The sequence below is a fragment of the Rana temporaria genome, chromosome 1, assembly GCF_905171775.1.
Source record: "Rana temporaria chromosome 1, aRanTem1.1, whole genome shotgun sequence".
Classification (NCBI taxonomy): Eukaryota; Metazoa; Chordata; class Amphibia; order Anura; family Ranidae; genus Rana; species Rana temporaria.
In genome coordinates, this window is record NC_053489.1 from 387,419,099 (window position 1) to 387,431,805 (window position 12,707).

A 12,707-nucleotide genomic window follows, 5' to 3' on the forward strand; every position below is an offset into this window, starting at 1 on the left:
ATTAATTACTGAGTTTTGCCCCTACATTTTTGACTTTAATACAGGTTTGAGTTTAAGTTCAGAACTCTCATGCTTTATGAAGGATTCCACAAGTGTTCCATATACTGAACCTGGGCACCTTTGCTTATCCACATTTACAACCATGCATTAATAGAGGTAAAAGTCATAGAGAGGGTTAAATCCTTGGGATGTTAATGTCAGGTGTGGCTATGCTGAGAAAAAGGTTTATTTGATGTATATACGGTGTGTGTATGTATATATATATATATATATATATGTTATGTTTTCGTTATTTAAATGTGTGTGTGTGTGTGTATATATATATATATATATATATATATATATATATATATATATTAATGTTGACTCTTCTTTCTTCTATAATATACAGTATATATTATATATAGTATATATATATAATACTATATACTATACTATATGGAGTAATAGAAGCAATGGATATATTTATTCAAATTTTTAGACACACAGAGAAGTGTTGATCATTTTTGACTGTGTTTTCAACTGTCCTTGTTTTGAAGAAAGTTTTGTACAGTTTTGCAGTCCAGTAGCATGCATAAAACAATACATATTACGTTTATTCATTCATCTTCAAAGACATTTTTTTCAACACAAGTGTAAAGCTCAGATATACATGAATAATAAACGAAAAACAAAAATCAAATTACATCATGTAAAACTCTTGAATACTAGAACTGATGAAGAACTGCATAATTAAGAATATATTTGCACCTACAGCTTTGCAGATTGGTGCAATCACAGAGAGTAACAGTAGAAAATAAATAGTTCAGATTAGCAGTACTTCTGTCATCTTGTTTTCTGAATAATTCCAGAACCTATGAGAAATAAAGACAACAATAACAATTGATAATGTATTGTGCTTAATTTTAAAATCCTGGATAAACATGCACCTGTGCACAGACTATGCACATTAAAGTATTTACATATTTTAAACAGCCAATAAATATGCTAGAAAATTACTCTGAACCCCCAAACATTATACATATATATTTATTTTCTAATACCTTATATAATAAAATGGCGGTCGTTGCAATACTTTCTGTCACACCATATTTGCGTTTTATGGTTGGCCCCCTACTTTTGTCCCTGTCCCCCCATGTGCCCCCCTAAATATGAAATTTAGAGACGCCCCTGTGCACTGGTGCACGTTTGGTAATATAGTGTATAGGTATGTGTATATGGGGGGGGGGGGGCTGCGCACCGTCGTTCGGCTTCTTTCGGAACGCCCACTCCCGCGTGATTCACTACCCGGAAGCCGTGGGGGAAAATAGCTGTACGAAGGTATGTACAGCGAAAAAAACAAAAAACGCATACTGTCATTGTTGCAAGCGAGCACAATTAAGGCCCCGTACACACGACCAAACATGTATGCTGAAACTGGTCCGCGGGCCAGTTTCAGCAGACATGTTCGGTCGTGTGTAGGCGCGAGCGGGCCGAATTCCAGCAAACATTTGCCCGCCGGGCCTTTTCCCAGCGGGCAAATATTCCTGGACGTGTTTTAAAACCGTCCACTGGAATCCTGCCCGCTCGGACATGTACGGTCAGTACAGACCTACCGTACATGTCCGAGCGCCTGCCGTCCCTCGCATGCGTCGAATGACTTCGACGCATGCGTGGAAGCCTTTAAATGGCAGGCCCGCCTACGTCTCCGTGTCATCGCGACGACGGGGACACGCCCCGCGTATTGTTTCCGCGCGGACTTCTGTACGATGGTTAGTACAACCATCGTACAGAAGCCCTCTGGCAGGCATGTACGGTGAAAACGGTCCGACGGACCGGTTTCATCGTACATGTTTGCTCGTGTGTACCGGGCCGTAAAGGTAGAAAAATGTTTTAGGGTGAACCCCCGCTTTAAATAAACCCAAGGAAAAAAAAGTTTGGTCCACTACTCATGGAGATATGTTCACCATACACCCTTTCTTAGCAATCCAGAGGCAGAGACTGTAACCCTAAGGCCGTGTACACACCAGCAAACATGTACGATGAAACCGGTCCGCCAGACCGTTTTCACCGTACATGTCTGCCCGGGGCTTTCTGTACGATGGCTGTACTAACCATCGTACAGAAAGCCGCGCGTAAACAATACACAGGGCGTGTCCGCGGTGTCGCCGCGTCGATGACGCGGTGTCGCCGCGACAATGACGCGGTGTCCCCGCCACAATGACGTGGCGACGTGGGCGGGCCTGCCAGTTAAATGCTTCCACGCTAGCGTCGAAGTCATTCGACGCATGCGAGGGATGGCGGGCACTTGGACATGTACGGTAGGTCTGTACAGACGACCGAACATGTCAGAGCGGGCAGGATTCCAGCGGACTGTTTTAAAACAAGTCCAGGAATATTTGTCCGCTGGGAAAAGGCCCGGCGGGCAAATGTTTGCTGGAATCCTGCACGCTCGGGCCTACACACGACCGAACATGTCTGCTGAAACTGTCCCGCAGACCAGTTTCAGCAGACATGTTTGGTCGTCTGTACGGGGCCTCAGGGTAGCTAATTAGGTAGTTTAATCATATTTTTTATTGACAAGCAAGTGGCACTTCAAAATTTTCAATGCTTCAAAATGATGAATTCAGCAAAGGTGTACCTGAAGTGCTGGTAGCATCTGGAAGTTCTTTCTCACTGCAATTAAAAAGAATAGTTTAGGTTTAGAGGCATACTGTTTCTATACATACATATTTTTAACAGTTCTAGAAAATGATTCATAGATACAATTTGTTAAAATTCCTTGATGCATATTTATGTGACAAAAAAGTGTAATTGTTTTCATAAAATATAAAATTTTCATGAAACCTTTGCAACTTAAAAAGAGTCATAAGCATCCGAAGTTGCAAATCTTGACTTCCAGGAAAAGTCTAACTTGGCCCCATTCTCTACAATCTCTTGAGCCTCCCTATTAGTCTGTGGGGTCACCCATCTCATTAAAAGATAAATATGAAGGCTGGAAGTGGAAGGAGCAGAAGAAGGGATTACACCCCAAAAGCTTTTGCTGAATTTTTTTTTATCAAGGACAATACTCAACTGTTTTTGTTACAGGTACATGAATCACCTCAACCATGAAAGATAACGTCAAGATTTACAATTTTATCTGCAAATATTTCTAATGTTTCTTTAGCTATCAATATTTTGAGTGCTGTTTTTCATCATGTCATCAGTCTGTGACAGGTTTACTTAAGCTACAAATTCTGAAATTAAATCAAAACCCATTGTAGCCATATTGTCAGCTATGCCAAAATTTACACAATATTACTATCTTGTGTGAATAGCTTACAATATGGCCAGCAGTACTACTGTACTGCTTACTTCCTACAGTCTAGATCAGGGGTGTCCAAACTTTTTTCAAAGAGGGCCAGATTTGAGAAAGTGAACATGCGTGAGGGCCGACCATTTTGCCTGACATTATTTGAACCCTTAAAATTTGGTCTAAGTGTGTTCATCCGAGCAACTAATACACGGCCCAACAAGAATTCTCTTGCCTTTGTGGCTGTGTATGGTGAAGAGATGAGCTCTGTGTGTTATTTGGATATACTGTATATATCTCTTTTGTGGCCCCAGGACTAAGGATGAGCTTGGGCGTGTTATTTGGATATACCGTATTTATTGGCGTATAACATGGACAGGTTTACCATTGAGATGAATGCAGCCTCACCAATGCCTATAATCCAGCCTCACCAATGCCATCAGTACAGCCTGAGGAGAGGACTCACTAACTTTAACGGAATAAGCTTTTGAGGCACATTACCAGCTGGGGTCTGGTGAGTTTGCATTTCAGCAGTTGGTGGTGGTAGCACTTATCTTTGTCGGGTGGAAGAAGTGACAGCACCCTGTATGCATGAAATATAGCACCAGGATTTAAACTCAGCAACACTTTCTGTTTGGACTGGAATTTGTGAACTGGCGCTTACCCATAATTGGGGACGTGTTGCAGCATGAATGCACATGAATTGTGAAAAACGAATTTTTGGCACCAACGCACCTTATTATTATTTTTATATATTAATAATATTATTCATTATTTATATGTTCGCACACTTGTGCATGTATATTCATAATAGTTTATAGACTCACTTATAGCACTTTGGAATATTGTTTCACAAGCACATCATTTGGGGTAGCCATATTTATTTATTTATTTATTTATTTATTTTTGATGGCACAGCATATGCACATAGCATCACGCTAGTACATATGTTCACAAGAGCTGTTTCTATAGTGACCCATCACGTACATCACTGTACTGGATCTAGCACTATATCACTATAGGGGTCAAATAGAAAAAAAAATTTTTTTTGGGTAAACTAAAAAAAAAATTTTTTTCTAAAAAATAATACATTTTTTTTTTTTGATATCACATTATTATACCAGCGCAGTACCAACACCTTTTTAATTTTTTCACCTAAACCTCATAGAAGGTTTATACAGCACTGCAGCAGGTCAATATAGTATTATTTAGAACTTATTTTTGCGCCGGTGACAATCACTTTTCCTACAGCCTGATTGATGCCTATCTGCAGCCTCAGAGGGGACAGGGAGGGGGCGGGACAAGTGCCGTCAGATTACAAACAGGAGAATTTATTTTTACTCGGTGGCCTCTTTAATACAAAGTCCAGCCTCCTATGATAAACAGAACAGTCATCCAATGGCATCCCAGGAAACGAGACTTCCTTTTACAGACGGCCCTGAGTAAACAGGAGATTCTCTTCATGTAATCTGACGGCGCACGTCCTGTCCCCTCCGAGGCAGCGCCAATATATACGTTTTATATCTTTTGTGGCCCCCAGGGCACATGTGAGGCTGCATTGATTATATATATCCAAATCCCCAGGGGGGCCATATTAAATCTCCAGGGGGGCCGCAATTGGCCCGCGGGCCAGACTTTGGACATGCCTGGTCTAGATAGTCACAGATAGTAAGTATAACTTGCCACAAATTTGTGGCAGTGTTGAATTGTAAGTCTGGTAACTTGCTACACATTTTCACTGGCAAGTTGTACACTTGCAGAGCAGTTGAAACACAATTTCTAGTTAACACTTTTACAATTTGTAGCAAACTTGATTAGCAAGTCTCTAGCAAGAGCAAAGTTGCAGTGGTGAGTCTACAGCAGGAGATCTGCAAGTCTACAGCATGAAAATTCAGCCACAGTGACCTCCTGTGGTGGGATGACTATTGCACAATGTAACTGAATCAGAACTTGAAGCAGACTTGTAGAATGTTTGCAAAGAAAGTTGATCTGGAGTCATGCAATGCAGACTTGCTGCAATTGTGCAACAAACTTGTGAAGCCTGTCAAGTCTAGCAAAAGTCATTTTCAAATGTGCAGCACAATTGCTTGCTATCTGGGTTGATCATTCTACATCTGTGGCTAAAGTTTTGTACATTGCAGTGTGAGGGAAGAAATGCACTTTTTTGATAAGATGCATTGCTATAATGTGTGTATTACTGATGTAGTGTATCACCACAAGTTTACATGCATTGGCACAACACACTAAGGCACTAAGGCATGCATTGCAACATACCACATTACAGTGTGTTGTGGTGCGTTGCTTCTGAAAAAATGCTGCATGTTTATTCTTGGCAAAATAAATGGGCTGCCTTGATGCAATGAACATTGATATGCAACACAAGGGGGGTTATTTACTAAAGGCAAATCCACGTTGCACTGCAAGTGCACTTGAAAGTGCAGTTGCTGTAGATCTGAGGGGGACCGGCAAGGAAGATCAAAAACAGCACTTTAGCATGCACATGATTGAATAATTAAATCAGCAGAGCTTCCACTCATTTCAGATCTTCCCTTCAGATCTACAGCGACTGCACTTGCAGTGCACTTGTAGTGCATAGTGTATTTGCCTTTAGTAAATCAGCCCCAATGCTTTTACTGCAGTGCACAAGAATGGTAACATCTGACTAGGTCTTAAGAGGATTGATTGGTACTCCAGCTAAATGTCTCTGATTCATTATCGTGCTAAAACATCATAGACAAACATACCAATCAGCAATATTAATTGTTTGGTTTTACTAATTAATTTGTTGGATGTAGGGTTTCTGGATTTAGAAGCACTGCACTTGGTTTATTGATTTGGGACTGTGAACCTCATCAGAACAGGCTGGAACACAGCAGAGATAAAAGAAAACCAGGATATAGGTTAGGGTTAGGTCAGGTGGCAGACAAGTGAATATAAACAGGCAGCTTTAGTCAGTATTTGGTAAGTCAACCCAAGGAAAAAACCCGCTAAAACAAGTACAGTACACAGGAAAGGGGCTCAGATGCAGGTGAAAGTAATGCTCTGACTCTGGACATGTGGACGCAGCTCCAGCCCCTTTAGGCGACATGTGCCTATGATGACATCACTTGCACACCTCTGAGGCCCCGTACACACGGCCGAGGAACTCGACGTGCCAAACACATCGAGTTCCCCGGCCAGTTCAGTCCTGGAGCCGCCGAGGACCTCGGCGGGCCGAGTTCTCCCATAGAACAACGAGGAAATAGAGAACATGTTCTCTATTTCCTCGCCGAGGTCCTCGTCGGCTTCCTCGGCCGAAAGTGTACACACGGCCGGGTTTCTCGGCAGAATTCAGCCAGAAACTCGGTCGGAAGCTGAATTCTGCCGAGGAAACTGGTCGTGTGTACGGGGCCTCATGCAACCCAGAAGCACTGTCCACCCAGCAAGAGATGGAGCCTGACAGCGTGGAAGCAAGGGAGGTGAATGACAAAGGATATATTGGAAGGGGGTATTTAGTGAGAAGAAACAAGAGGAAATATGTATTTTCATGCTGTATATAAAAAGTTTGGATTTATTGTGAATAAGACAGGTTTGATCATGTTTTACACTTCCCACTGGATCTGCTTTTAGAGGACATTTGTGAATGTATATAAGTACACGCAATAATTTTTCAATTATGCCATTCAAACTGTGCATTTACCTGCGTGTAGCGCTACCCCCTCAGGAGCCGCTGGTTGTTTTTGGGATCGGCGAATCAAGTTACCTCTAACGAATGTCCAATCAGCGAAATAGGTTTTCTGAATGCTTTATTTCTCGGCCCAACACGACCAACATCAACATGAGGTAGAACAGGAAGGGTTGATGAAGTGAGAGAACCTTGCAGTATCAGGCCTGGATAGAAGAGGAAAGCAATCCTGCTTTCAGTAGTAGTAGATACAGTTTGTCGCCACTCCAGCCAGAGTGGGTGAAGTGCCCCTGGACAGACCCCTGCCACAGGCCTGGCAGCCGAAATGTCACTTTAAGGATGCTGGGAGGAGCAGGTCTCTGCCACAGACCTGGCTCTGATGAAGCCTCTGCCACAGGCCTAGAACTTGGATGAGCTAAATGGTTGAGCTTATCCTCCCAGTAAATTTGCGCTAGGGTCACCGTTGACGTTGACAGTGGAAGTGTACCTGTCAATGTCCAGGTCACCAGATCCCCGATAGTTCGTTCAAGCCCTTTTTGGACAACCTGCCTCCGGGTTCTCCTCAAGCCGACCCCCCACCGAACGGCATACAGCCTGGGATCTCCTCAGTAGAAAGGGGGACCCAGTCAGTCACTGGGGCCCCTCTGTGGCATCAGTTGCTCCAGGCCAGGAGGGCCCAGAGTCAGGAACTCCGCGTTGCGCACGACCCCAGGCAAGTAGGCCATAGTGGTGGGGCTCGCGATGTGCGTGGGTGCCGCACCTGGAACCAGGAACCCACGAAGAACCAAGAACAACGGCCTCCGCCACAGAAATACTCCTCCCCAGCATTAGAGGGAAAACTCCTCTAATTGGCTGCTGAGGAAAAGCGTCTCCGCCTGGACCTCTCTGGCACCACCTGCCTCCCAGGGATGGCACTGCATCCCTAGAACACAGTCTAGCACACAGAACACTCCAGATTTGGCGACAGCCAAATTTGACATAATTCGGAATGAGAGCAAACTATCTCTCTCATTCCCCACTAACTTTAGCGTAGCGCCTTTACTGCGTTTAGGTTCAGTCAGTTTAGGTGCATTTAGAGAAAATAGAATTCTGTTCAACCTATGATCACTCTAGACATGACTAAATGTGCCTAAACATGGCTAAACCTGCTTTAAAGTAGGAATAACTAAATGCAGGAAAAAGTGATCTGGGAGACAAACTTTTTTTTTTTATACTTTCCAGGAGACTTCTGCTTTTAGAAAAGCATGCTAGTGTGAATGAAGTCTATGGAATTTTGATGTATACTGTAAAAAGCACTGTTTCACACTATACACACAAGCACATAGTGGGTGAATTCTCCAAGTGCTCTTGCATAGCAAACAGTCCGTCTATTCACCCATCAAAGTCCTCTTTCACAACCCGAGCAGTGCTGCCTAAAGCTTATAGGCTGCACTGCCTCCTCAGCCAATGGGTGCACAAGGATTGCTGTCCATCACATGCCTTAAATCTTCATCCCGCAGTCTTCCTTTCTTATTGCAGGTGCAGGATGGAGCGGCTCTAAACAGAGTTCCTGGGCAGCCTGCAATGACTGCGGTGAGGGAGGGTTTTGCCCAGTAGTAATAAAGAAAAACTAGAAAGCTAATAGAAGTGCCTGTTTCTGTGCAGCCTATGCTTCATTGTAACGCATATATACAATACCACACTAATGCCAGAAAGTGAAGAAGAACTAAGGAGTCTCTTAATGAAGGAGAAAGAGGAGAGCACATAAGCTGGCCTGAAATTGAACATTAAGCAAACTAAGATCACAGCAACCAGTCCCATCACTCATTGGCAAATAGAAGGAGAAGAAATGGAAACAGTGACAGGTTTTATCTTCCTAGGCTCCAAGATTACGGCAGATGGTGACTGTAGCCATGAAATTAAGAGACGCTTACTTCTTGGGAGGAAAGCAATGGCAAGCCTAGACAACATTATTAAAATCAGAGACATCACCCTACGGACAAAATGTCGTAAAGTCAAAGCTACAGTATTCACAGTAGTAACCTATGGCTGTGAAAGTTGGATCATAAGGAAGGCTGAACGCTGAAGAATTGATGCCTTTGGACACTGGTGTTGGAGAAGACTCTTGAAAGTCCCTTGGACGACAAGAAGATCAAACCAGTCAATCCTGAAGGAAATCAACCCTGAACTGGAAGGAGAGATCCTGAAGCTGAAATACTTTGGCCACCTAATGCAAAGGGATGACATATTGGAAGAGACCCTGATGCTGGGAGACATGGAAGGAAAAAGGAGGATGACAGAAAACAAGATGGATAAACAGCATCATCGAAATAATGAACATGAAAATAAGCAAGCTCTGGGTGGCAGTGGAGGACAGAAAAGCCTCGTGCGCAATGGTATATGAGGTTACAAAGAGTCGGCCAAGACTAAACAACAACAACAATGCATATTCCTGCCCCTTTAAAGGGGTGAAAATAACCTGACACCTGTGCAGCTTTAGTGTCATCTTACTGTTACCGTGTTAAAAGGACAGGAATATGGTTGGCAATTCAATGACTTATTAAAGAAAAAATATTGATTATAATCCTGAAACCTGTTTTTTTTTTTTTTTTTTTGGTGAATGACAGTTTATTATAGGGCTAATGAGCCGCAACTGCAAGCTAAGTGTTTGGTTTATTGTTGTGGCGTGGCCCAATTGACCTGAATAGCCAAATTTCACTTGGTCGTGACACAAACCAGCACAGATGTGGTACATGTGAATGGCCTCCTCCAGCTGTATTCTAGATTTAGGATGGGCAGCCATGGGGCAGTAAAATCGCAGCTGAGCTGCATGTTTTTACCACCCCCTAACCGATCATGAGAAAAAAGTATTAAAGGGGACAAAATTATCTGGCTGAAAGCACTGATCCTTTAAAGACAGTAGATGGTCATTGCACTACGCAATCCTGACTCTTGTGTTACCCACTCATGAGCCCTGCTCTCTATACATTATATGCTTCTGCACTATGTACATTACATGTACCCGACACCCACACTCTATACATAGGCTTAGGTTTTAGGCTGGGTTCACACTATTGCAAATTGGATGTAGGTTTCTTCACATCCAATATGCATAGCAGGAGATTGTGATCAGCTCTCTATGGAGCTGGTTCACATCTCCAGAGCGTCTCGGTGCAAATTGCACAGGAGTCCTGTGCGTCTTTTGGTCCGTTTCAGGTCCATATTCAGCCAAGAATTTGGGCTGAAATCTGACCTGAACCGGTGAATAGAGACGCACCGGACCCCTGCTGTGAGCCGCACTGTGCTCTAGTGTGAACCCACCCTTAAGTCCTTACCACTGTTAACACAATTTTATCACACACACGGGTCTCACTTTTCTGCCCCACTTTATCCTAATTCTCCCTCCCACCTCATGCAAGTTTAAATAATCCTCCAACCTTCCCATAAACCTCTCCCCATAGCACAGTGGACTCCCTTCCATTTAGGTGCAAACTATCTTGATAAATGGTAAAGAATAAACCGCGCTAAATGCTACATACAACAAAGTAAATAATGAAACATCTACTAGGGGGGCACCCTATTTAAGCACACAAGGAGCAGGGAATATTTCAACCATATTTTAAGTCACAGCAATGTGTATGAGACCTCTGATACTGGGGTTTTTTTCCAGCGATTGTTGTTTAGAGTTTTTTGGTGTTTTATTATTTAATTTAGTTTGTTGAATGTAGCATTTAGCACGGTTTATTCTTTACCATTTATCAATTGTTTACATCAATTTACACTGCAGCTGCTCCAGTCATGTGATAATCTTTCCTAGCCATGACATTTTAACAAAGCTATTATTATCATTACCTTTTAGTATCTGCATCACTGTCCTTTGGTGCTTTGGTCCTTATATATTTTAGCAAACTATCTGTATTACCGGTGAAGGGTTCCCTAATTATACATATCCAGTCACTTTGGTGGTGTGAAGTTTTATCTGTGAAATTGTCTGAAGGAACCTTCTACTTTGAGACCTGTGTTTACAGCGGGGTATTAACCTCACTATATAGACTGATTTTGATTCAAGGGTGTCCTGTGTTTATTAACTCTTTATATGGACTTGACACATATACTGTCAGGTCACCTGTGGCCAGGTGACAAGTGCACCCTGTAGGGGTCAGGGATGCACCGCAGGGAAGTGAACCCTATAGCCGACTACTGCTGGCAGGGAGGAAGCGTGACCCAAGATCACCCAGGGCGCGGAGTCTAAGACCCAGTTTTGTATTCACCAGAGCCCTTAATGGTAGGGATGGTCTTGGCCGCAACTGGGTCCAGGTCGCGTTCCCGGGATTCCTCAGGTCACACTCCGCAGGGAGAAGGAGGAAGCAGCCAGCAGAACAAACAGTGGTGATGGACAGGCCGAGGTCAGGGCAACAGGCAGACAAGGATAACCGTGGAACATGCAAATAGTCAGGGGCACAGGCAGACAGGGAAGTCGGGGACAAGCCAAAACGGTACACGGAAGATGATCGTAGCACTCTGCAACCAGGAACTAGCAATACACTGCAGACAGGAACTGAGCATTGGAACACTGTTGAACAGCACTGCAGACCTGTAGAGCAAAGGTTAATATAGGCTTCCTGGGATGGACTAGGGTGGAGCCATACAGGAAGAGGAAGTGATAAGAAGGGAAACCAGAACAGGATCTGCCTCTAATGAACACATGGAGATCAGGTAGGCAGACAGACATGATGCATATTCATGACAGTACCCTCCCTCTTACGAGGCCTCCCCCTTCCCTGCCTGGGTCCGGGTTTAGAGGGAAACTTCAGATGAAAATTCTTCAATAGACGAGGTGCAAAGACCTCTGATGCAGGAACCCAAGACCTCTCCTCAGGACCAAAGCCTTTCCAATGAACAAGGTACTGAAGAGCGCCTCTACAGAGTCGGGAATCCAGTACTTGACTGACCTCATATTCCTGATTCTCCTCAGAGACTGGTGCCGTGGTGGGGAGAGGACGAGAGAACCTATTAAGGACCTAAGGCTTCAGAAGGGAAACATGGAAGGAGTTAGAGATTTTGAGGTTTTTGGGAATCTGAAGCTTGAAACAAACTGGATTCAGCTTAGCCATTATGGTGTATGGACCAATGAATCTTGGAGCAAACTTCAGAGAAGGAACTCGGAGCTTGATGTTCCTGGTGGAGAGCCAGACTTTGTCCCCTGGTTGAAGAGAAGGCGGTTTACGCCTGCGGCGGTCAGCAAAGCCTTTGAATTTGTCGGCAGCTGCCCGGAGGGAATCATGGACGTCGCTCCAGATGGAATTGAATGACTCTTGAGCTGAAGCCAAAGCTGGGATATCCAGAGAACAGGTCATGGGAAGTGGAAGTTGAGGATGTCTTCCATAAACTGAGAAAAAGGGTGTTCTCTGCGAACTGGTATTCACATGATTGTTATGGGAAAATTCCGCCCATGGAAGTAGAGAGGACCAATCGTCATGATGAGCGGGGACTAAGGTACGAAGAAAAACCTCTAACTCCTGATTAACCCTCTCCGTCTGCCCATTGGATTGAGGATGGTAAGAAGAGGAAAAATCCAAAGCAATATTGAGGGATTTGCAAAAGGCTCTCCAAAAACGAGACGTGAATTGAACACCCCTGTCTGAAACAATATGAGAAGGAACCCCATGAAGACGGAAAATCTCTCGAACAAAAATGGGGACCAAAGCAGGAGCAGAAGGCAGACCAGGAAGGGGAACAAAATGTGCCATTTTGGAGAACCGATCGACTACCACCCAAATGACCGTATTA

The 12,707-nt window shown here is 43.7% G+C and overlaps 1 protein-coding gene across 1 annotated transcript in view; it reads right to left on the reverse strand.

The window, feature by feature from the left end:
* Positions 1 to 553: 553 nt before the first annotated feature.
* Positions 554 to 12,707, reverse strand: part of LOC120911933 (PML-RARA-regulated adapter molecule 1-like) — a 125,779-nt gene continuing 113,625 nt past the window's right edge. The window contains exons 9-10 of the mRNA XM_040322565.1: positions 2,621 to 2,655; positions 554 to 854 (exon numbers count right to left, since the gene is read on the reverse strand). Of these exons, the coding sequence (XP_040178499.1) occupies positions 826 to 854; positions 2,621 to 2,655 (64 nt within the window). The 3' untranslated portion in view covers positions 554 to 825. The remainder of the gene's footprint in view (positions 855 to 2,620; positions 2,656 to 12,707) is intronic.